Source organism: Dromiciops gliroides, chromosome 1 (genome assembly GCF_019393635.1).
Source record: "Dromiciops gliroides isolate mDroGli1 chromosome 1, mDroGli1.pri, whole genome shotgun sequence".
In the NCBI taxonomy this organism is placed as follows: Eukaryota; Metazoa; Chordata; class Mammalia; order Microbiotheria; family Microbiotheriidae; genus Dromiciops; species Dromiciops gliroides.
In genome coordinates this window covers 747,493,881-747,519,193 of record NC_057861.1, presented here as the reverse complement: position 1 = coordinate 747,519,193, position 25,313 = coordinate 747,493,881, and the positions used below count along the sequence as shown (strand labels likewise).

Below are 25,313 nucleotides of genomic sequence, written 5' to 3'. Positions count from 1 at the left end.
TGGGGCACGGCTCAGCCCAGAGACCTGCCAAGCTGCGTGCCGCCCCCTCGGCTTCTTGGCCACGACTCTTTGGTTGACAACGCATAAAACCGTACCCGAGTCGGGCTTGTGGCTCTTGGAAGGGAGACGTCCCAAGGTCCTCGTTGTCTTCCCACACACGCTCGGCCCTCCCTCTCTGCTCCCGCCAGCCCCGAGTGGTCCAAGGGGCTCGTTGGGGTTTACGGGGAGGGAAAGGATGCCGAGTTTGTTTTGTTTTCCTTTATTTTCCTTTATTGTTTGCAGATCATTCCATCCCTGTTATTCACCATGTCCTTAACTGCAGTTATAATGAATCGCAGCTGCCTCATCTCAGCTGCTTCCCCCCCCCCCAACTGTGGGTTGGGGGTGATGGGAGGGGGAGCATTGGGGGTGGGTCGGGAGCATGGAGAGAAGGAAGGGGAAGAGAACGGACTTCGAGCGCTTTGCGAGAATCAATGAGGAAGCTGACTAAGGTCACTGACTGAATTCTGGGATTTGCTGCTTCCAATAAAAGCCCCCTGGGCCTCAGTTTCCTTATCTTTAGAAGGAGGAGATTGGGCCTCTGAGGACCTTCTATTCTCCTATTCCTCAGGATAGGATTCTACGATCTCTTAGCATGGACAGTAGAAAGAGGTTTGGGTGGAACCAGAGGACCCGGGTTCAAATCCTGCCTCTGACCTTATCACGTGGGCCTCCGTTTCTTTATCTGTGAAATGAAGTAGCTGGACTAGATGTTGCCCCCGCCACCTCTGGAGCTATGATCTCGTGAGCTAAGTAGACTCTGGATGCTTTTCTCCTCCGCGTTAATGCATTTTTCTTTCCCTCCCATCTGGTGCTCAGGGTCCTGGTCGGCGCTCCGAAGGCAGATTCAAAGTACAGCACTTCGGTGAAGTCCCCTGGAGCCGTGTTTAAATGTAGAGTCCACACTAACCCCGACAGGAGGTGCACAGAGCTGGACATGATTCGAGGTGGGTCACGCCCCTTGGGGGGCTGCGGAGGGAGGCAGACCCTCCCCTCTGTTCCTCTGTCCTCTGTCCTCCTCCTTGTGATTTACTTTTGCCATTTGCTGTCTTTCTTTTCTCTGTGATGTCATTTCATCTTTTTTTTTGCGGGGGGGGGGGGGGGCAATTGGGGTTAAGTGACTTGCCCAGAGTCACACAGCTAGTAAGTGTTAAGTGTCTGAGGTTGGATTTAAACTCAGGTCCTCCTGAATCCAGGGCCGGTGCTCTATCCACTAGCTGCCCCTCATCTTTTTTTTAATGAGGAGAAATGATGGCTTTTTTATCAGTAGAGAAAAATGCCCGAAAGCTAATGAAATAAGAGGGGCCAGAGAAAAACGTCCCCGTGCCACTGAAAGTCGTGTGTTCTGTTTGATTTCCAGGAAAGAGTCGAGGCACGTCTTGCGGAAAGACATGTAAAGAAGACAGGAATGATGAGTGGATGGGGGTTAGCCTGGCGAGGCAGCCCAGAGCAGACGGCCAAGTGCTGGTAAGCCTCTCACCTGCTTCCGGAGCTGAAGGCCCCAGTGGGCTGCAATCTCAAGGACTGAAAGTTTTTTATGGGTCCCATCTTGGGCTTCACGGAGTCCGGGCTACATCAGTGTGCTGGGTGCTTTGAGGAGACGCTGAGAAGGTCATCGGGTAGTCACAGCACGGCATGTGCCTGACCTGGAGTGAGAGGGACCTGGGTTCAGATCCTGCTTTTTGGAGCTTCATTATTCTCATCTCTAAGATGGGGAATACTAACAGTTCTAACCTCCCAGGGTTCCAATGAGTTAATATGTGTGAAGGGCTTATAGATGTCAGCAGTGATAATTGATAATTGATCGTTGCCTATTAGGCGCTCACAATTTACCGGAGGGTGGGGGGCAATAGGACAAAGCTTGCTATTTAAAGGAGCTTGAAGGTTGGCCAAGCTCTGTGCACACATTACCTCATTTGGTTCTTGCAACAACCCTGTAGATGGGTACTTGCTTGTATTGCTATCTCTATTAGATGGCGGGAGGGGGAGAACTAAGACTCAGAGAGGGAAGGGAGATTGGCGGAGGTGATGAATACCAGAGGTGGGTCTCTCCTGACCCCACGTCAGGTGTCTGACCTCCTATGCTGTGGTGTGAAATGACAGAGCCAAAAAGGGGTCTCTTGTCATCTTTGGGTTGATTTCCTTTCATATGTCTCTTTCAGAGTCGCTGATACCTTGACTTTTGTTGGGAACCACATGGGACGGGGAAGTTGTTAGAGGTTTCCCTAATAGAATACATCTTCAGGGCAGGGGTTATTTTCTTTCCTGTCTTTTCATCCCTAGGGACTGGCAGAGGGCTTGGCACATTAGGGATGTAGAAGGGGCCTAATAAATGCTAGTTGATGGATTGGTTTATTGTCATGGATAGGGGACTGGACTTGGAGTTAGGAAGAGCTGGGTTCAGATCCTGCCTCTGTTGTATGACCCTGGGTAGGTCACTTAAACCTCCCTGTGCCTGTTTCCTTATCTGCAAAATGGGGGGAGGTGTTTGATTTGATGACAAAACATTTATTAAGCACTTATTATCTAATGGGCACCTTGGGTAAACACTGGGGCTACAGATGAAAAAGCAAGATAGCTCCTGCCCTCAAGGAGATTATATTCTAATAGAGGATGCCAACACAAACAGGGGAGAAGTGACCAGGGAGGGACATCTCTGAGCCTGTGCTGAAGGGGAGAGACCATTTCTTTGCTTCCTTTCTATCTCCAGCTCCTGCTTGCTACACAGGAGGTGCTTACTAAATGCTTGGCTCATTGAATGTTAAGGCTGAAAGGGCTAATTCTCATTATTAGTCTTGCTTCCTGTTAGGAGGCCAAAAGAGAGAAAATGATTATTAAAGGGCTTCAAAGAGGCTGCCGGGCCAGACCCACACAACAGGGATGAACTAACCCAGACTGGGAGGGCTGAGGACTCACCTCTGGACTATTTTCAAGTAGGCTCAGGGTGACCGAGAGCTGGGTGATGGCCAGCTGGTTCCTCTCCCTCTGAAAGGTCAGAACAGAGAGTTTGTTTTGTAATGGAGAAGGAGGGAGGATTGTAGTTAGCTATTTAAACAAAAGGACTCTCTTAGAATGCTGGTCATTAAATCGGGAAATGAAGAGCTCTAGTATTTGTGGATGTATCTATAAGGGTATGTTGGGGTTGGCTCTGGTTAGGGATCCAAAGGTGCTATGGGACCTCCCTACAGTGGAGCAGTCAGAGAGTGCTGGACCTGAATTCAAATCTCACTTCTGCCACTACCTGTGCCACCACAGGGAGGTCACTGATCACTGTGTGCCTCAGTTTCCTCATCTCTAAATGAGGACCCAGCCAGGATGATTTCTAAGCTCTCTTCTCGGCCCTGTGACCCCTTCTTCTAAGGAAGGTCTTGGAGCTAGGCCAGGTAGCTATTTGCCACAGTTCCTGATCTGGAATGGGTTCGACGAGAAGGCCCCAGAACTGCTTCTCTTCTCTGAGGTTCTGTAATTCTGTTGGGATCCGTTGTCGTGAAATTTGCATAATTTTGCAGCTCAAGCAGAGAGTCTGGGATTAATGACCTGAGCGTCCTCGTGCGTCCTGCACAGAGGCAGTTGGTGGTGTAGTGGAGCCAGTGTTAGACCTGGAGCCAAAGTGGACCTGAGTTCAAATCCAACTTCAGACACTCACTGTCTGGGTGAACCCGGGCAAGAGACGCTGTCTACTTCCGCTTCCTCCCATGTAAAATGGTGACCACTTTGTTCTGGGGAATAGAGGCAGGTGGAAAGGACCCTGAGATGTGGAGCCCGGTTGGCTGGGAAGATGGTGGGGCCTCCAATGGGAGCTGGCTTTGGGGGAAATGGATGTTTTTAGTTTGGGGGATGGTCCAGTACTGGACGGGCCCAGACCTTGGAGCCCATCTTGTTCCACCATCTCATTTTACAGATCAGGAAACTGAGGCCACAAGAGGTGAAGGGACTTGTGCAAAGTCACACAGATGGTCGCTGACAGAGCTGGGATCTGAGCTCAGGCCTCCACAGAACCGTCTTCTGGGAACTCTGAAGAGAGGCCAGAGCCACAGAAAGGGATCTACAGGGACATTGGCAGAACAGTTTAAGGGCCTCAGGCTTTATTGACACTAGCTTGGATTTGAGAGTCACCTGCATCGAGGTGCTATGGAAGCTGGGAATGGATGGGATCCTCACGGGAAGGAATTATAAAAGGGAAAGGAAGAAGAAGGCCAAGGAGAAAGCCCTGGTGGACTTAGGTCGTTAGGGTGTGTGTGTGTGTGTGTGTGTGTGTGTGTGTGTGTGTGTGTGTGTGTGTGTGTGTGTGTGAGTGAGAGAGAGAGAGAGAGAGAGAGAGAGAGAGAGAGAGAGAGAGAGAGGAGTTGCTGGTGGCAGAAGCTAAGAATAGATTGGTAAGAGGAACAGGAGGAGACCAGGAGACCTCTCCTTCCATAGCATCAGGGAAGACAAGGGGTGAGCAATTTTCATAAAAACATCTTTGCTTCTGTGACCTCTGCCCACCCTTCCCCATCTCCCCAGGACCTTCAGAAATACCAATCCCTCAGCCTGGCCTTATGTAAGAGATGTCGCCTGCTTTATCTCTCAGTAATGTCTGCTGCCAACCCTCCATTTCTGCCAGGCTGGTCTGCCTTCCCATTGCTCTGCAAACTTGCCCTCTGACCTTCTGCCTTTGCCCTCACTGTTCTCCTGGCCCAGAATATTTCCCGTTCAATCTCCCAAGGTTTTGCAGAACCAGGGTTGAGATCCCCAGCTGCAATGTCTCAGGGCTGGTGAGAAGTGAACATCTAAGACAGGCTCCTAAGAGGAGCAGTGGGTGGGCAGCCCTTTGGGAGTGTGGCTGGCGGGCCCTGTCAGTCTGGAAAAAGCCTCAATGAAGAATAGCTCTGTACTGAAACATGAACATTACAGTTGGCTCAGCCAGTGCCCAGGGCACGATGCCCAGCCTGCATAACCCGGGAAAGTGCCTGCTGGGCCGAGGGCACCTTCTGTCACACGGCTGCCCCGTTGTGAGAGGGCACTGATTTTCCTCCCACATTCAGTCTCCACCAGAGGGTAAACACACCCGCTGGGAATCGGTGGGAAGCTTCCCTTGGCCTTCCGTGTCACCTGGGCCAACGCGGACTTGTGAGATCACGATTGGGGAATGGCGCGGCCCAAGAAATGTCATTTCTGCGAATGGTTTTTTTAACCAGACATGAATTTCACCAGAATGGAAGAGTCTAAAGTGACCTGCGCCAGGTCATGGAGCCAGTGAGAGGCACATCAGGGTCCGAAACTAGGGCCCGGGTCTCGGGCCTGCCCTCTTTCCACTAGGTTGTGATGCTTCCCCATATCTTCCCCCCAACAGAGCTGGGCTTTGTCTCCTGGCTGGGTTAAAGCCACAGACAAGTCAAGGCAGCTGAACCTGTTGGGGCGAGCTTTCAGATGCAGCAGTGGCGGCAGCAACTGTGGAAGTCCTGGGGGGGGGGCGGTCCTCACTTCCTCCTAGTCCTCAGCCCTGTCCCCTCCTCCCCCTCCTCCTCCCTCCCTCCTCCTCCTTCATCACCCTCCTCCTCCCTCCCTCCTCCTCCTTCATCCCCCTCCTCCTCCCTCCCTCCTCCTCCTTCATCCTCTCTCCCTCCTCCTCCTCCATCCTTCCAGAGCAGGGGCAGGATCTGTAGCTCATCTATGTCATAGCTCTCTTGTGTCTCTGTTTTGGGATTTGGACACATGACAGGGAGAACCTCTGGCCTTGCAGTCATCTCTTCTCAAGCAAGAGCGGTCCCTGCCCCACTTTTTTTTTTTTCAGGCAATGGGGGCAATGGGGGTTAAGTGACTTGCCCAGGGTCACACAGCTAGTAAGTGTCAGGTGTCTGAGGCTGGATTTGAACTCAGGTCTTCCTGAATCCAGGGCAGGTGCTTTATCCACTGTGCCACCTAGCTGCCTCCCCCCCCCCCCGCCCCATTTTTGCCACCTGGCTTCCTCAGTGCTGCGTAGTTGGGCTTCACTCATCCTCTTCCATCTGGTAAAGAGAGAGCAAAGGCTGCCAATAGCTATGAACTGGTAACTGTCCCCTGTGCCTAGCACAGTGCTGCTCATGCAATAGCCTAATCAATGTTTGTATGGAATGGGGAGGTTCCAAGTCACAAAGGGGCCGAGATTCCTGGAAATGATTCACTCGGTTCTGAAAGAGCGGAGGAGGCAGCAGTTGCTGTTAAATGCTTCTTGTCTCTCCCCATGTCAGCCTTTAGGTCTGTCAGGCCCAAAGAATGGGGTCAGTACTTGAGTCTCTGATCCAGTAACCCCGTCCCATGCTTTCCTGCAGCCTCCTGTCTTCGGGGCTGGGCCAAGGCGCCCTTTCAGGGAAGGCGGATGTCCTTCCTGTGCGTGTTCCACCCAAGGGGCTCCTTGGAAAAGATTAATGGAGTAATTAATGCTAGGTAGGGACGTTTCTAGGATGTTTTTTTGGAAAGCACGAACATGGCTGCTGAGATAGTTTGTCTTTCCTCAGTGAAAGACACTCTGTCTTTTTTTTCCACAAGAAATAATTAGAGAAACTTGACTTTTGTTCTCCTTCCTTTGACTCTGGGGACTGACCTTATGGTAGGGGCTGGAGGTCATCTTAACGTTAGGATTGGACGTGGGAATCTTGCCTGTTTCCCCAATTCTTATCTGTCATTTCTGAAATAAATTGCTCATGGTATTTGAAATTTTAAAAAATCTGATTGGGGAGCACTTGGTGTTTAGTCATTTCTTAGTCATGTTTGACTCTTCCTGACCCCAGTCAGGGTTTTCTTGGCAAAGACACCAGAGTGGTTTGCCACTTTCTTCTCCAGCTCATTTTCCAGATGAGGCAACTGAGGCAGACAGGGTGAAGTGACTTGCCCAGGGTCACACAGCTAGTAAGTGTCTGAAGCCAGATTTGAATCTCCCGACCTGGTGTGTTATCCACTGCACCACCCAGCTGCCCAATACCTAGCTGTGGTAAGCACAGTATTTGCTAAAAGAAATGAGTAATTAAGGGCAGTGGCTTCCTTCTTGTGAGTCTCCAAATGTACAGCTGTTTGTCAGGTGGCCGTTCTCAGCATCCTCGGTCTATGGACAGCTTCGAGACAGGATGATAAAGCGCTCTAGGCTCCAGTGACCAAGGTCTCCTCTTCACTGTGCCCACACACTATGAGATAATTGATTTACTTGAGAATTCAGTCCTGGTGCCAAAAGTTTACAAGTTATCAAGATGGGACCGGACAGAAGACGTGTGACTTTGCTCACATAACAGGAACGAACGGCTGTATTTTTACAGTTCCCATCGATCTTCACAGTGTTTTCAGCTCTTTGATAAGCGGGCTATTTTAGCACCAAACAATCAGAATGGGAGGAAGGAAGGCTGTTTACAATACGAGGGACAACAATGCCCTGTTTTATCCTATCAAAACAACCATGTGAATGTCAGAGGTTATGAAAGGGTAAGGAGATTATTGGACTGCATAGCCCAGCTGAATAGAGCTGTGGTCTCTGAGAAGGTATCCAGGCTGGCTTTCCTGCTTTAATCTGAGGCACCCAGCACTGATGAAATGCCTTCCACGGGCCAGGCACAGGGATACAGGTGCAGAAAAGGAGGCAATGTCTGCCCTCAAAGAGCTTACCTTCTAATGGGAGAGAAATAGGTATAACTACAAGTAGAGGCCAGTGGACCCAGTGGTTAGAGCCTTGGCCTAGGAGGCCGGAAGATCAGAGTTCAGATTTTGGCTCAGGTGCTTGGTAACTGTGTGACCCTGGGCAAGGCACTGAGCTTCTCAGCCCCAGTTTCATTATCCATAAGATTAAGATTTACCTTGTAGGGTTTGAGTGAAAAGCATGTTTTATAGTGCATATGCATGAACATATATGCAGATACACATGCATACATACAGGAGATTACATATATTATTTTAATATGTATCACCTGTAAAGTATTTGGGCAGCTAGGTGGCACAGTGGATAAAACACTTGCCTTGGATTCAGGAGGACCTGAGTTCAAATCCAGCCTCAGACACTTGACAGTTAACTAGCTGTGTGACCCTGGGCAAGTCACTTAACCCTCATTGCCCTGCAAAAAAAAGTATTTTATTATTTTCCAGTTACATGTAGAGATAATTTTCAGCATTTGTTTATATAAGATTAAATATTTCAAAATTTTCTCTCTCCCTCCCTTCCCTCCCCACCCAGACAGCAGGCAATCCGATATAGTATATATACATATATATATGTATATATACATACACATATACATATACACATACACATATATACACACATATACATAACAACATTAAACATATTTCTGCATCAGTCATGCTATAAGAGAAGAATCTGAGCAATAAGGAAAAACCTCAAAATAGAAAAACAACAGCACCAAAAACAAAAGAAATAGTATGGTTCAATCAGCCCCCATATTTCACAGTTCTTTTTTTTTTTTTTTATGGATTTGGAGAGCTTTTTCCATAATGAGTTCCCTGGAACTTTCTTGTACCATTGTATTGGTGAGAAGAATCTAGTCTATCACAGTGGATCAACACATAATGTTGATGATACTGTGTAAAAGGTTCTTCTGGTTCTGCTCATCAATGTGAGCTATTCTTATTACAGAACAAAAATATTCAAATAGGCAAACAGGCCTCTGTCATTAGGGAGTTTATGCCAGCGCTTCAGATCGTGACCTGGGCATATGCCTGCCTGTGCTGTGTGACTTATGTTAATTACATGGGTCTTCCCATAAGTTCCCATAAGGGTCCTCCTCCTGTGCTGGAGCTCTCTGGCCGTCCCCCTTTCCATCCCCCCCCTCTTGCCATGTGACCATCCCAACTTCTCTTCCTGCCATACAACTCCTTGATGATGTCATTTCTTCTTTTTGGGGATTCCTCATATCCGGGACCACGTGGGAGCCAACTTACTCTGCCTTATGAGGGCCAACTGGTAACTTTTCAGGGTGGGCGTCTATGCCTTTGAGACGGACATATGCTATAGATCGGGGCTTGACTTATTATTTTGATTGATTGCTCAGACTTCAGAGGGTGATGGAGAAAATACTAATATTCGGATTAAACTTAAAAGTGTGTTGTGCTTACATTCCCCCTGCCCCCCAGAACCCCTGCATCATAGCTGCTTGTTTTTTTGTTTTTTTTTTGTTTTTTTTTGTGAGGCAATTGGGGTTAAGTGACTTGCCCAGGGTCACACAGCTAGTAAGTGTCAAGTGTCTGAGGCCATATTTGAACTCAGGTCCTCCTGAATCCAGGGCCGGTGCTCTATCCACTGTGCCACCTAGCTGCCCCTCATAGCTGCTTGTTAAACATTTATCTGCACACCCCTTCTCATAGGAATGGGGCCCTGAGGTGACAAAGAGCAAGAACGTAGATTGCAGAATTCTTTTACTGACACCCAGCCTTCTCTTGGGGGCCAAAACACATCCTTTCAGTACTGAAATTTTCCCAACGTTGGAATACAGATGCAATGATCTATAGACATGCACCAATACCCTACACCACCCCGACCAAGCAGGCTGCAGTGTAGAACAGAACTGAGATGCACAAGTACTCGGTGGGGTGGTGGTGGAAGGACACCTGAGGTTCAGGGCTTCTCGCCTCCCAGACCTGCTCTGTTTCCAACACCTTATGTCCCTCCTATCATTTCAAATAACAGTAATTAATGTTTCATTCATGAAACTACCTCTTTGCCATTAGCTGATAGTTCTGTGTGATGCCACATCTCTATTGTCTGTCAGTCATATTTCTAGAGAAGGGGTAAGACCTTTTGTCAGTGAGCCAGGGATAATGCAGTGTGGCCAATGCACATGTATATGGGAAATGTTTAATAAGCCAACCTTGATTATTTTGACTGATCAAATAGGCTTGATTTGATACTTGAAGAGAGCACAATCTCTCCAAAATGGGTGGGTTCCCCCCATTCCCCTGTGGGAGGAGGGCTTGGCTTGCACACCGGGACATTGCATGGGGGGCTGGACATCTGCTGGTCCTGAGGGTGTCTTGTGGATGTAGCTGACTGGTTTTTGATTGCCCTGCAGTGTCCTGGAAAGAGACTTTAGGTTAGCTAATGCTAGAAGAAAGATCTCTTACCTTGGGCATCTGTGGGGTCCTGGCAGTGCTCAGCTTAAGGCTATCTCAGAGGGTGACCAATTGGGCTCGTGTATGTGTGTGCATGCACACATATCCGTGCACGTGTGTGTGTGTGTGTGTGTGTGTTGGGGGGGGGGTGATGGCCTGGAGGGCTCCCCCGTCTCTTATTACCTCCAACTGCTAAATATCTTAGAACATCCCAGAATATCCCGCTGTCATACCTGATGCCCTGTGGGCTGTGGGTCAGGTGTGGACTGCTCTGAATGCCCTTGTCACTGTCATCCCCACAGGCCTGTGCACATCGCTGGAAAAACATCTACTATGAGACGGATCACATCCTTCCCCATGGCTTCTGCTATATCATCCCTGCCAACCTCCAGTCCAAAGGCCGGACCCTGATCCCCTGCTACGAAGGTAAGGATCGGCCTTCACTTCCCACACTTGGGTTGGTGTTGATGATGCTTGTTCCCCAGGGGTCTTTGGAGAACTCTGTGGTCTCTCTTTTTATTTTATTTATTTATTTATTAAATTAAATAATTAATTAATCTATTTATTCATTCATTTATTTATTGTGGGGCAATAAGGGTTAAGTGACTTGCCCAGGGTCACACAGCTAGTAAGTGTCAAGTATCTGAGGTCAGATTTGAACTCAGGTCCTCCTGAATCCAGGGCCGGTGCTCTATCCACTGCGCCACCTAGCTGCCCGGTCTCTCTTTTTTTAGAGGTAATGTTTGTCCCTGTTTTCATTTTGAAAAATCATTAATGTTTTTTTTTATAGGACCTTTCATTTCCAAACGCATGCCTCCCCATCCCCTCTTCAGCAAGCCTGTCCTTGCATGGGGGCCTTTATAAGGGGCCGAGGTCATCCTCAGGGTAATAAATAGGTCGCATGTCAAGAAGGTCAGTGGATCAGAGGTCACAGAAGCAGCGTAGGCTGGCAGTCCTGGCAGAGGCCAGAGATCACCTCCTCTGACGCTGAGGCCCAGAGACAGGAAGGGAACCAGGGTCCCCCATTGAGTCAGTGGCCTTGGTGGGAGAGAAAGGAGCACACGCTTGGCCCAGTGCCTGCACGGAGAGGCTGCTTAGCACCAGCTCTCTCGGTAAACCGAGGAAGGAAAATCACTTGTTTCCCCAGCGTCCCTTCAGCCTCCCTCCTCTTCCAGCAGACCCCGCGTATCCCGAGTGGGCTTTCATGGCAGGGACGAGAGCTATGGCAGGGTGCTGAGTTCAGATCCTGGCTTTGTTCTCCCTGACCTCAGTTTCCTTCTCTGTAAATTGAGGGTGGTTTCTAGCTCTTTATCACAATCCTCTGAACCCTTGCATTGCCCTTCCAAAAAACCTGGTGCTACCGAGTCTTCTGGTGGTCTGCAAGAGTTCACATGCCACTGAGAGTCTGCATGACTCCTTTGGAAGGACCTGGTCACCAGGGAGAATTGGGCGGCTCCTCGAGCCCCCAGGCTGAGATTTTGGGTTGGTCAGAAAGCCGGTAGCTTCATTAGCCCAGAGCAGCCCAGGAGCATGCAAGCCCCTCGAACGCCCTTTTAGCAGTGGTTTTCCTTTTTTCCTAGCCCAGAATTCTCTCCTGCCGTGAAGGGGAAGCTGTTGATTTTCCTTTTTTCTTTTCTTTTTTTTTTTTTTAGTGAGGCATTTGGGGTTAAGTGACATGCCCAGGGTCACACAGCTAGTAAGTGTTAAGTGTCTGAGGTCAGATTTGAACTCAGGTCCTCCTGACTCCAAGGCCGGTGCTCTATCCACTGCGCCATCTAGCTGCCCCCTTGATTTTCTTTATAGTCCCTCGGGACCTAGAGCCATTTTAACAGAGCCCTGCGCAGTCTTGCTTTGCCTCCCCCCAGAGAGGCGGCTTCTGTCTTCCCCTTGGGTCTCTGCTCTTCCTTCCTGGGGTTTTCCGGGTCTTTCAGGCTGCTGAGGGGGAGACCTTTGAGTGCCCCACGTGTCATATGGCTTCCTGTGCCTTGTGCCTGGGGGCTCACCAGGCAGGATGCTTGTCAGGAGTTGCTGGAATAGAGAAACATGGGGCCTTGTGATCCCTGAAACAGACATGGCTAGAAACTGGCTGCTTCGAGCCGATGCCCAGAGGCCGGCGGCCCACGGGGGGAGCCTGCTCGTTAACTTCGGGCAGCCTCATTGGGTGCCAAAGAAGAAACTCACCCCTGTGTGGAGGGGTTGCGACCCTAGAGAAGGTATGCTGGGAAAGAAGCGAGCGGACTGATCACAGGGGTTGAAGTTAACTGCTCTTTAGCCGATCTGGCCAAGCCTCGGTTTCCAAAGAGTGAAAGAAAACGCTCTAGAAATGGCAGGCGCCGACTCGCTGTCCAGAGCATCCCCCTGCACCATTAGCGGTGTTGGAGGACTATGAACCAGCCCCACTGAAACAGCTGCTTCAAAGGGGTCCCTTCAGTTACACTCACTCCCAGAGAGCGCTGCACATCTCTTCATTGGAGCCTCCCTAGGTTCAAAGGCTCTTAGAGTCCTTATTGGACAGATGAGGGAGCTGGGGCGCTCAGGGGTCCCCAGCTAGTCGGCATCCCACCTGGGCTTTGGACCCAGGCCTTCTTGCTTGGCCACATGGCTTTTCACTTCTGAATCATTATCCTTGGACAACATTAATCTGTGGAAAGGGTCATTTAGGACTCAGGGGGAGATGGGATCCCTGATTTCAAGGCAATTACAGTTGAATAATTATAATAATAACATTTAGCATTTATAACCACAGCTCTTTAAGTTTGCAGAATGCCTTATATACATATACATATACATACACATACACACACATATACACACATATACACACATGCATGTGTACATGCACACATCTGTATAAATTAGCTAAAAACCCTGTGGAACAGGTACTTTTGTTGCTCCCATCTTACAGATAGGAAAATTGAGGCTGAAGGTGGTTAAGTGGTTTGCCCAGGGTCACACAGCTAGTAGGTGTCTGGGGCAGAATTGGAACTCAGGCCTTCCTGACTTAAAGTCCAGCACTCTACCCACTATACTAAAAAGAAAACCTCATAGGGGCAGCTAGGTGGTGCAGTGGATAGAGCACCGGCCCTGGAGTCAGGAGGACCTGAGTTTAAATCCGGCCTCAGACACTTAACACTTAGCAGCTGTGTGACTCTGGGCAAGTCACTTAACCCCAATTGCTTCACCAAAAAAAAAAAAAAAAAGGAAAACCTCACTAAAAGCAGGACACCTGCACCTCAGGGAAGCCAGAAAAAGGATCTAGTTGAATCCAGGGGCTTTTGAGGCCATCTGGTCTGACCCCTTTACTTGACAGATGAGGAGAAGGGAAGGGACTCACCCAAGGCCATACAGTATTAAGTAGCGGAGCTGAGATTTGAAGCGGGATACTCTAACTCCAAATTCCTCACTCTTTCCAGGATGTTGCTGTGCCTCTAGGGCTTCTGTTGAATGATCTGCTTAGGAGAGGGAGCCACAGCCCTGACTAAGAAAGAAACTAAGATAGAAAGCAAACACATCCCTCTCTCTCTCTTCCTCTCCCCTGGTTTCCCTGGATATGATTATTGACTAAAATCTGGGAGCCATTGAGAGCTATGGAGAGCAGCAGCAGCAGCAGCCAGGAAGGGGATGGAAGCCGGGAACCCAATGAGGCAGCAGTTGCATTAATCGAGGCAAGGGGTGTCGAGGGTCCGAGGGCTGTGTGAGGAGGGGCTGGATTTGAGAGATGGCGTGGAAGGAGAATCCCCAAAACGTGGCCATTGACGAGATGTTGACCATCCACGTGTAGGCATCGTGGCTTCCTCCTAAGGACCTGCTCGTTTTACAGGCGAGGGTCTTGCTGCAGGGAAGCTCGGATGGTTCTCGCCTCCCGTGGGTGGTGGCCAGTGGCATCCCCATGTCCTTGTTCTGTGGTAGAAGCCCATCACCACGGCCCGCACCATAAAGACAGCTGCGTTTACTGTGAATGTGGAGAAGTTCTTGGAGGCAGGAAACCAAGGGCGGGGCTGCGAGGGGCTCCGTTCCAGAAGCAGCCGCGGTGTGGGGGGGATCGGCCACACTGTGGGGATGGAGCATCCCAGAACTCCAGGCTTGGAAGGGATCGTTCAGCCCGAGCTCCTCATCTTACCGAGGGGGAAACTGAGTCCCGGAGGCCCAAAGAGGAGGGAGCAGTGGAGATCCAGGCAGGAAACAGGGGCTCCCACGGAGACCCTGGGCTACTGTAGTGGGAGGGGGGGGCTCTGAAGACACAGCCAGGAGGCCTTGGGCAGGTGCTCTGAGGGCACGGTCTGGACATGCTTGACCGGGAGCACCCGGTGAGGACCAAGGTCTGCTCGCTGCTGACGCGGGTATTCCTCGACAAATGTCCCTGAGTGTAAGGGGGCAGAGCATCATTGCCTGTATTACCAACAAGTCCCATGGATCCAGCCCCAGAAGGGGCTGCTTTGGAGAGCTTGACAAATAGCATCTCCTCTGGTCCTTACAGTTCTCTGGGAGGGAGATGCTAGCAGTAGCATAGACAGTGATTAAGTGACTTGGTCAGGGCCACACAACTTGGAAATGTCTGAGGCAGGATTCGAACTCACTTCTTCCCGACTCCAAGTGCAGCATTCTGTCCACCGTGCCACCTTGCTCTTCTGTGGGACTTTGCATGGGAATTTGGGGTGCTTTTAGAGTGTCCAAGGGTTAACTTTGCTTTAGGAGAACCCCAAAAAGCACCAGTGATAATAAGAGTTGCCAATGATAGAGATCGCTAAGGTCAGTCAGTTAGTTAGTCAGTCAACAAGCATTTATTACATGGGGCACTGTGCTGAGTTCTGGGGATACAGAAAAAAGGCAAAAGTAGCCCCTGCCCTCCAGGAGCTTTTTTCTTTTTTTCTTTTCTTTTTTTTTGGGGGGGGCAATGGGGGTTAAGTGACTTACCTAGGGCTGTACAGCTCGCAAGTGTCAAATGTCTGAGGCTGGATTTGAACTCAGGTCTTCCTGAATTCAGGGCCGGTGTTTTATCCACTGCACCACCTAGCTGCCTCCCCCTCCAGGAGCTTTTTAATCAATCAGTCAACATTTATTCAGCACCTACTATGTGCCGAGCACTGTGCAGAGCTTGCTGTCTAATGGAGGAAATGAGATATAAATAAGGAGGCACCTACAAGATAGATGCAGATTCAATGGGGAGGTTTCCCCAAGAAGGTGGAGGGTATGGCAGAAATGGGGGAAGACTGAGCAGTGCAAAGACACGGAGGCAGGAACCCTTTCTGTACATGGTCTCCTCTGATCCCCATCACCCAGTGATCAGTTAATCAGCTAGCATTTCTTCAGTGTCTCCTAGGCGCCACACACAGTGCCAGGCACCAGGGTTACAAAGACAAACCCCCATATTCTACTCTGTAGATGAGGAAACTTGGCCTCAGGGTAGTCATGGGATCATTGACCTTAGAGGACAGTGAGGCCAACTCCTTCATTTTACAGGCAGACAGAGGTTATGTGACTTATCCAGGGTCACACAGCTAGCACATGTTGAGGCCAGATTTGCACTCAGGTCTTCCTGATTCCAGACCCAGCACTCTGGAAAAAAAAGTCAATCAGACTTTGATTTCTCCGTTACTGGGTTTTGGCTGAGGTGAGAACAGCATTCATGGTTCCTTTAATCAATGGGCCAATAAATCAACCAGCAATCATTTCTTAGACACCTCTTTTGGACCAGATGCTGGGGTAGGCCCTGGGGGCGGGGGCGGAGGGGTACAAAGACAGAGAATGAAAGCAGCCCTAGCTGTAAGAAGTTTACCACGTGGTCCAGGCACCCCATAAACGACCTTGGATATGGGGGACCCTTGTATTCTGCTCTGACAAGCCAAGGCCCACTCTGGGAGCCATGAGATCTGGGAGCAGAGTTCGGAGGGTCTGGGTCTTCGTAGTTCTTCAAACAGTGAAAACTCACCTGTGTGGAAAAATCACAGGGCTGGCTCATAGGGATCAATCAGTCGGTCAATCAGTTAATCCACAAGCATTTGCTAAGAGCCTGCTTTGTGGATCAAGACTAAAATAACCAGCACCTGTCCCCATGGAGCTAACCTTCAGTTTGGGGGAATGCAGTTCCCTGTCCAGGTGCAATGGCTGTACCAAATAGCCACGCGATTGGCCCAACTCCAGGGGCTGCCTGTGCAGTTGGCTGTTACAATGGGGGCAATGGGTTTTTCATCCACTTTCCCTTCCAGTGTGGATGCTTTGGCCTCTTTGACTGAAGGTCGAATGGCCATGTACCCAGACTCCTGCAGACATAGCCAGCCCACGGCATCTCGAGGCTTACTGTCAGTTTGTTCCCTTTAAAGCTTTTTCCACTTTTTAAAAATGCCTCTTTCCAGTGGTTATGGAGTTCCAATTACTCATCATGGATTTGGATTTTCCACTCTCATTGTGAATTCAGAAATATTTTAAGGTTGGAAAGTTATTTTTTTTTCTTGCTGCTATTTTATTTCCTGGTTAAACTAAAATTACGAAACCATGAAAATATATTTAAAAAACCCTATCGAGGTGGCTATTTCTTCAATTGTAATGACAGTTAAACCCCCAGATCTATGAAATAAAGCCCAAAGAGACAAATGATTAGGGCTGAATGAAGGTGGTGAGAGGGGCTCTAGCCATTTGTCTGGGCCGTGGCTGGACTGGACCGGTTTTGTTGGACTTAGAAAGCATCGTTTGGGCCTGCCTGGTATGTGTCCTCTCAGTTATATAACATGAATGCTGGGTAACCACACTTTCCCCTTCCTAATTGTACTCTGTCTAGAATGGGGATTAGCAATTGCAGTAACCAAATGAATAAGACAGCGTTTGGACCATGGGGCAGATCCAGTCTGATGATCACCAGAGGGCCCTGGCCTGAGGAAGATTTGAACCCAAAGATCCCGAATCTTCAAGCTGTTCTTCCCCAACCATTGCCCCCTACCAACTCTTCCATAGAGTGCTGGACTTAGAGTCAGAAAGACCTGAGTTCAAATCTGGCCTCAGACACTGTACCCTTGGAATGGGCACTTAACCTCTGTCAGTCTCAATTTCTTCCTTCATAAAATGGGGGGAATAGCAGCCCATTCTTTATGGGGTGTGAGTATCAAATGAGAGAACATGTAAAGTGCTTTGCAGACCTTAAAGCAGTATACAATCCTAGCTGCTATTATGATTAACAATATAATAGGTATCAGTAATAATGAGTACTGCTATAGTGACTTCTCCTCGCTGCCCACCTGTGTGAGCTCACCTTCCTAGGCCTCACTTTCCTCCCCTGTCACAACCTGGGGCTGGATGCACCGAGGCCCGGGGACCCTCCCAGCTCTGGGCCCGGGGCCTCTGAGCAGCACTGCCAGCTGCTACTTCCAGTTCCCGAGTTTGCATCAGAGTTCATTTTTCCTTTCCTGTCTCAAAGGTGTGTTCTCAGAAATCAGGGAGAGAAGTGACACCCCCAAAGTCAGATTCTTCTCCTAGCTTAGCAGAGGAGCTGTGTCCCCTCTACCACCCCGTCCCCCCACCGGGACTGGAGGGAAACTGAATGTTCCTCCCCCTCCCTTCCCCTGCCTCTTCTCCTTCCCTCTGTCCCCCTCCCTACGAAGAGCTTCCTCTCCCCCAGTGCCCGCTGCCCACTGGGGGGGCACCTCCCACCCTCCTCCCCAGCAGTGGGAGTCATCGAGATGGTGAGCGGGGCACACTTATTGTTTGTAGAGGAAAAGCCCTCCCTGGCAGAGCAGGGACCGCACCCCGCCTCTCCCTCCACCTCCACCCTGGTACTTCCTGGCCTGTAGAAAAGGTTACTTGGGCCCTGGCCCCCTCAGCTTCCTCAAACCCTCTGCTTTGTACACCTGGGTGCAGTGGGCCCTGAAGGGACCTTTCTGAGTAGCTCTGCCCATTCCTGCCCCATCTCCCCTGTGGGCAGAGGGCTGTGGGCTTCTTTGGGGGCCAGGGCTGGCCTTGGCCGGTGGGAAGAAAGGCTTGTGACTGGGAAGCCGAAACCTCTTTCCCCTAGTACCATTGTATGTCTTTGACTACTCTAAGGTTTTACATGCTTTATTGATGTTTCTATCATCATTTCCAAATCTATCCTCCCCATTCCCTACACTGAGATCAAAGAATAAAATAGAGTGTTCTAACCCCACAGGCCCCCGTCTCTGGAAAGACAGAGGAAAGGTTAGCATTATTTCCATAGCGATGAGCTGTGTTAAATGTTAAACTACTTTAAAAAACAAAGGTGGCTAATGCTGGGAGGGCTGTTTTCTGTTCCCTTCCCAACCCATGAGTGGTGCGGAACATGGCAACGATCTAAGGTCTCATTATCGAGGCCCGGAGAAGGGAAAGAAGGAAGAGTGAAAACCCAGATAATGATGAAGAATTGTAGCTACTGGGAAGAGATAAAAGGGTATCTGGCATCTAGTGGGAGAGAGCCCGACCACAAATAGGCACCACAGTGGCATTAAGGCTTAATGCATGTGGTGGTTGGTCAAGAAGCATCTATTAAGCACCAGGGGTGGGGGTTAGGGGTTTAGTTATAGGTCCCACAAAACTGAGCGACGGCTAAAATCTGTTGTTTATTTCCCAGCCCCTTAATTGTGGCTCCTGTGAAATCAGGTTGTGCCTAATTGTAATTGGCATCAGGTTCTTTGGTTCCATAAATATTAGTTAAATAGATGCTTGTGATGCGTTAGGCCCCACGCTAAGTGATGGGGATACGAAATTAAGTAAGACACAATCCCTACCCCCAGGAAGTTTGCAGTCTAGTAGGAGAGCTAAGATGCCCACAGAGATGTGTGATATGGCATCCGAGAAAGTCTGCTCTTTATTCTGGGGGGGGGGAATCATTAAGGGAGGTCTAGTGCTAAGAATGATGGTGGCAGTTCCTAAGCATTTATTAAGCATTTACTGTGTACCACCCACTTCTTTGGGTGCCATGTTTTGGGAAAGACATTGACAAGCGGGAGGGAGTATAGCAGGTGGTAAGAGGACACAGCCAAGTGAGCTGAAGGCCCCGGGGTGTAGAGACTTGGAGGGTGTCTTCAAGGGTCTGAAGGGCCCTCTTGTGAGAGGGCTAGACTTGTTCTGCTTGTTCCCTTCCCCTCTTTGATTCCTCTTTGGGCCTCAGTTTCGTCATCTGTAAACTGAAGGGGTTGAAGTAGTTGGCTAAGTCTAAGGTCCTTTCCAGCTCTCCAGTCTTATGACCCTATGACTGCTCAACTCTGGGAAGAATGGAGTAGAATCTCCTGTGTCAGGCTATAAAGAGTGATTGAAAGAATGCTGCCCTTGGAATCAAAAGACTAAGGTGGTGCAGTGGATAAAGCACCGGCCCTGGATTCAGGAGGACCTGAGTTCAAATCTGGCCTCAGACACTTGACACTTACTAGCTGTGTGACCCTGGGCAAGTCACTTAACCCTCATTGTCCTGCAAAAAAAGACTGAGATTTGAGGTTCTTCTAGTGATGTTGTGACCTTGGGTCAGTCACTCACCCCCTCTGAGACTCAGTTTCCTCATCTGTCACTACTGCATGGATCAGAGAAGGAAGGGGTTTCAGAAACTATCCAGTCTAAACCTTTCATTTGTACAGAGAAGGACAAGAGAAATGACTTGTCCAAGGTCTCATTGGTCACAAGCAACAGGGCTGGATTTGAACCCAGGTCTGCTCATAAACTCAGATCCAAGGAGAGAGTTGGACCATTGGCCTCCCAGGCCTCTTGTGGCTCCTCGGTCCGAGGCCCTTTCAGGACCCTCATGAAGAGCCAAGGGAAGTGTGTATGAAGCACATTATAGTCCCCCATAATGCCCATGAACTGTGTTACCCTTGAACATGTATCCCCATTTCCAAGGCTGCTGGATGCCTGTGATTTCCCTCTATTGGCCTGTGGCTCAGGGCTTCACCAGCCATTGGAAAAGACGCCGAGAGCAGCCAGCGCTGAGCCACACATGGCTGACAGACTGACCTCTCTGTTTTTCTCTCCTCATTCTTTTCCATCTAGAGTATAAGAAGAAATATGGGGAGGAGCATGGCTCGTGCCAAGCTGGGATAGCAGGCTTCTTCACTAGCGTGAGTATTGTCATGGTGTGTGTGTGTGTGTGTGTGTGTTCGCGTGCTCGAGCATGTGCATGTAGTGGTGGTGTCTTGGGTCATTGTTTTTCTCTCCTATGGGTTTCAGGCTGGGCTAAAAGAACCTCTCTGGGACTCAGTTTCCTGATTTGTAAAACGAGGGAGTTGGGCTTCATGGCCTCTAACCCTCTTTCTAGATCTATCTAGGTATCTCTGACATGAGTGGGCCTCCATTTCCTCACCTGTGAAATGGGCATTTGATGCCCAACTCTAAGCCTGAGCCTTTGGACCACACTGGAATAGGTCATTGCTTGTCCTGCTTGTGAGAGCAGCCAGGATGTGGGAGTGAGTCGTACCGGCTTCCATGGTGGTTTGGAAAGTGCTAGGTTGCCCTGGGGTGCTCAGTGTCGCAGTGGGGCTGTCACCTGGCAGAAGGCTTGGGCTTATTCCGTGTGGCCTCCCAAGGCTGAACTAGGCACTGGGTGGAGGCTGCAGGGGAGAAAATGGCAAGTGACTGCAGATGATTTGTTAGTGAGTGCTGTCCACATTGTGGAATGGCTGTCCGAGAAGGGGGTGGGGACCTTTCTGCAAGGCTCGGTGTGGTGACCCCTTGTTGGGTTTCCTGTGAAGGTATGGCTAGGACTGAGGGCTTCAAGGCTGATATTCCGGGATTCTGTTAACCATTCCTACTTCTGGTCATGTGTTTCTTCATGAACAGAAACGTATGTTGAATGTCTATGTGTGTTTAAAGAAAAAAGGCTTTAAAATCATGGATTTTTTTTTTTTAGCAAGGATTAAATGAGAAAACATTTGTAAAGTTCTTTTCAAACTTCAAGCCTCCCTGGGATCATTATTTTCCCATTTGATCGTGAGATACACTCTGATCACCTCGGCACCCTAGTCTTCTCAGTGCATTTCTCTTTCCTGGCCTCTTTGGGTGAGGCCAGGGCTCCGAAGCCCAATGAGTCGTCAGCAGGGGAGGGTTGCACGTGGTCCAGCTGGGAATGGGGAGCCGAGACAGGTTCTTGAGCCTAAGTGTTGGAAAGCATTGTTTCAGGAAGATGGATAAGGCGGTTCGCCAGAGGCAGACCCGCTCAAGTAGGCAGGAGAACGCTATCTGGGTCTGCATCAGAGGCTAGAGGTGGTTGTCCAGCACGTCCTTGAAGCCCCCCCGGCACTTGGCAGGCCCCCCCCATTCTCCTCAGGGACAGCTCTGGCTGTTAGGATGTCCTCCCTGGTCTCTTCCTGGCTCTGGCCCCCGATGCTCCCAGGGGCCTCCTTGGGGCCCCCAGACCAAATGCAACCCCTCTTCCCGTGCTTGGTGACCTCGCATTGGGAAGGCCTGCCTGGCATGCCAGGCAGGGGTGCTGTGAGGTGAGGCCCTGGATGGCCCTGGCCAGAGGCAGCTGTTTCCTGGCCTCTGTGGGCTTGGCAGCTGCTGCGGGTTCCCAGGCCCTCCCCTCTCTTAGTGCTTCCCCTTGTTCCAGAGATGCCTTTGAACTCGCTGCCTCCCTGTCTTTCGGACCTCAGCTGTTTTACATGGAGCAGGAAACATGGATAAATGGGGGTCAGCTGGGCAGCTCCCCAGCTCCTGCACCTTCAGCATCCTGCTGTCTCTGCTCTCCCTCGAGGTGTGTGTGGGGGTGCTAGGTGCCCCCACCAAGAGTCTGGCACTTGCTGGTGCTAAGCTTGGTAATCAGGGCAGCGCCGTCCCTTGAGACCGGCCTGTGACCAGAGGATCCTTTTCCCATGCTTGGCCTGAAGGCTGGTCACTGAGGTTATGGTCAGTTTTCAGGGTATGAATAGTAGAAGGGACATGGTAACCTCTGGGGGCTTTGCTTTGCTTGAGGACAAACTTGTTTGGTCCCATTTCTGTCTTGTTTTAGAATCACATTTTCCTTTTTTCATTTCACAAGCATTTATTTTCTCTCCCCATCCCTGGGCGTGGGGGCCTTATACATTTGAAACAATTGCTCCTTTAGAATTCCAGTGACCAGGTGTGAGGCCAGAGGACCGCCCCACCCCGCAGGAGTGGTCCTGACAGAAACATCCATCGAACTCAATGTGTAGTTTAATTCAGCACGCCTAAGGGCCCCCGGACATACCAAGACAAAAATAAGCTAGTCCTGCCCTCGGGCATCTTCTATTTGATCACTGCTCCCAGAGCCTGAGGTGGAACCTGGGAAGTGGGGAATGGTGTGTGTGGAAGCGTGACAGGGAGCCACAGCAGAGTGTGTGTGTGTGTGTGTGTGTGTGTGTGTGCGCGTGTGAGGGGTGGGGGGGGGTGGTGGGGGTGGTGGGGTCTGAGAAGCAGAGGCTCAGGGAGATCACACCGGCTTTCTTCACCTCTTAGAAGAGGGATCATGTGGAAGAAGGAGTAGGTTCATGGAGGTTTGTTGCAGCGAAAAGCTCCTTAGCCCCATCTTTCAGGTTTGATTCTAGGGTCCTCAGTCTCCTCACCTCCCTGGGCCTCAGTTTCCTCATTTGTACAATGAGGGCGGTCTTTTGGAGACCAGATTGGTGATCCTCTAGTGGTTGGAAGGGAGAAGCCCTTCTTGACACCCTGAAGGTCTGGGTCCTCTTCCTCCTGTCCATCACTGAAGCCCCGCGGGTCATGGGCTTGAGCCCAGGCTAGGATGCTCCAGCCTTTGCAGCTGGGGAGCCTGTGGGAGGAAGCCGCAGGGGAAGGCAGGTGCTGGCCATCCGTCATGTCGTTTCCTTTCTAGAGAGGGCCCTTCCAGGCCCTCGGGCTGACCGTCTCATATGCACGACCCCCAGTTCCCTCCTTCCTGAATTGGCCTCGGTGGATCTCCTGCTGCTCCTCTAGCGCCCTCTCCCATTCAGTTTCTCACGCCCTCCCCAGCACTGGGCACGGCGCTCAAAGCCTCGCTTCCTTCCTGCTCTTGCCTCTTTTCCACTTCCTCTTCAGTATGGCCGTTGGCAGGTACGGGCTGTGGATGACCCTTCTCTGAGGACACCATGTCACAGGCCCGTGTACTCTGGGACATGCCCTGTCCTGTGTGACTTTGGGAACTGGCCTCTGACGAGGTAGAGTTTGGGGTTCTAACCCTGCTCCCATAGTAGGGAAGGGCTGGCAGGGCCTCGGAGGTCATCAAGAGGAAGAAACTGAGTCCCAAAGAGGGAGGATCATGGGAGACTGGATTTAGACCTCCGAGGGGACTCAGAGGAATCTAGGCAAATCCCTTAATCTTTCCCACGAGGATACTGTTAAATCATGTGAATTCACCACTATTGCCCATACCCTCTGACCCCTTTGGATCTCTGGCTTCCATGATGTCCCTCGGAAGGGCAAAGGACAAAGCTCTGTGGTCAGTCTTTGGAGAATGGGCCTCAAGAAGGTGCTGGTGGTCATGCTTGGCTCTCTCCATCCCGTCTGGTCATTTCCCACCAGACCCTCTCTCCTCCCCCCTCTCCCCTGTCACTTCTCCTTCTCACTCTCTCTCTCTTTCTCTCCCCATGCGATTCTCATTGACAGGAGCTGGTCGTGATGGGAGCCCCCGGTTCTTTTTACTGGGCAGGGACCATCAAGGTCCTGAACCTCACAGACAACATGTACTTCAAGCTGAATGATGAAGCTATCACGAACCGGCGCTACACGTACCTGGGTGAGTGGCCGAGCCTCGGTGGGAGCTCATGAGGGGCACTGCTGGGGAGATGGGTCTAGAGTTTTCAAAGTTCCATTCCACCAATCACAGTCACGGTTTTTCAAGGCCTCTTTAAAACTCGATGCCTTCACTAAGTCAACTTTAAGAAGAGTCATTCGGTCTCTTAGCCCAATACTCCATCTCTAGGATGGCCAAAGGGGTAAACCAAGGCCCTGAGAACAGCCGGCTAAGTCCACAAGGATGCCGCTGTTTTATCTTCCTGCTTAGCACTCACCAGAGGCATGTAATACTTTTTTTATTGGATAGGATTGTATGTGGACGGGGATCGTTCATTCAGTTGTTCATGCATTTGTTCATGAATGCATGTTCTTTATGCAGAGGACTTCTTTGCTAGACCAGAACGGGGCAAGTACCAAGCTTAGTTAAGAAATGGTCACTGCCTTTGTAGAGCTTGCACAGTGTAGGAGAGGGAAAAGCTACAGAAACAGAGAACCTGATTATACCCAAGTGCATCAGAGAGAGATAAGACAAAGGTCTCTATGAGGCCTGGGACTGCAGGTCAGAGAAGGCTTTTCCTCAGGTTTTGAGATGGACTTTGAAGGATGGATAGGAATTCAACAGACAGAGTTGGGCAGTGAGGACATTCCAGTCCAGGGGATAGCAAAGACAACAGTCATCAGAGTATAGGGTGTGTTTAAGGGACACAGAATTTAACCGGGGCATAGACAGTGTAGAGCGATGTGTTATGAGCTCAGGCTAGAAAGTACAGGTTGCCACTAGGCCGTGGAGGGCCTTAAATGACATCCAAAGGAATTTGAGCTTTTTTTTGGACAGGCATTAGGGAGCTATTGAAGGTTGTTGAGTAGTGGGGCATCCAGATTTCTGCATAAGACAGATGATTTGGGGAGTGGTATGAAGAATGGCTTGGAAAGGGAAGTGTAGAGGTGGGAAACATTAGAAGGCCTTTGCAGTAGTCCAGGCGGTCAGCGAGGGACATGATGAGAAGAGGGAAGAAGCTGGGTGGGAAGAGGGTGATGGGAGGGGCGGACCTCTTAGGCGGCCAGAGCGCTGGGCTTAGGTCAGTCGATATTTATGGTCAAATGAAGCAAGTGTTCACCGCTAAAAATAAGGCAGTAGTGTCCTCCCCATTTCCACCAGGCATCTATTTGGGTTTCAAAGGGAGCCCAAGCGCTTGTGTCCCTTTAAGCTGGTTGGAAATAGACACACTAAGAGGTAAAAGCCGAGCCGATGGACAGCAAGCCCACGCTAAGCTGTAATTAGGGCTGCTCATGGACTTCCCTTATTTTCCCAGACCTTTTAATCTTCCTAAATGAAAAGGGCCCGGCAGGTGCCACTCAAGAATGATGACGGGCAAAGTGTCCGTGCAGGCAGGGACACACATGGCTGGTCTTTTCTGATGGGGCTGGGATTGCAGGCTTCTGTTCTTTCATCATCTTTCGCAGTGAATTAAAAAGCTCCCTTTAGGACGAGTTCATTAGAGGTGGCCCCAGCCCTTAAGAGGATGGCAGGTGGC

The 25,313-nt window shown here is 50.2% G+C and overlaps 1 protein-coding gene across 1 annotated transcript in view; it reads left to right on the top strand.

Moving 5' to 3' along the window:
- Nucleotides 1–25,313, top strand: part of ITGA9 (integrin subunit alpha 9) — a 351,429-nt gene that overhangs the window by 24,549 nt on the left and 301,567 nt on the right. The window contains exons 2-6 of the mRNA XM_043975289.1: nucleotides 859–986; nucleotides 1,400–1,506; nucleotides 10,407–10,530; nucleotides 20,086–20,153; nucleotides 23,650–23,779. Coding sequence (XP_043831224.1) covers nucleotides 859–986; nucleotides 1,400–1,506; nucleotides 10,407–10,530; nucleotides 20,086–20,153; nucleotides 23,650–23,779 — 557 coding nt within the window. The remainder of the gene's footprint in view (nucleotides 1–858; nucleotides 987–1,399; nucleotides 1,507–10,406; nucleotides 10,531–20,085; nucleotides 20,154–23,649; nucleotides 23,780–25,313) is intronic.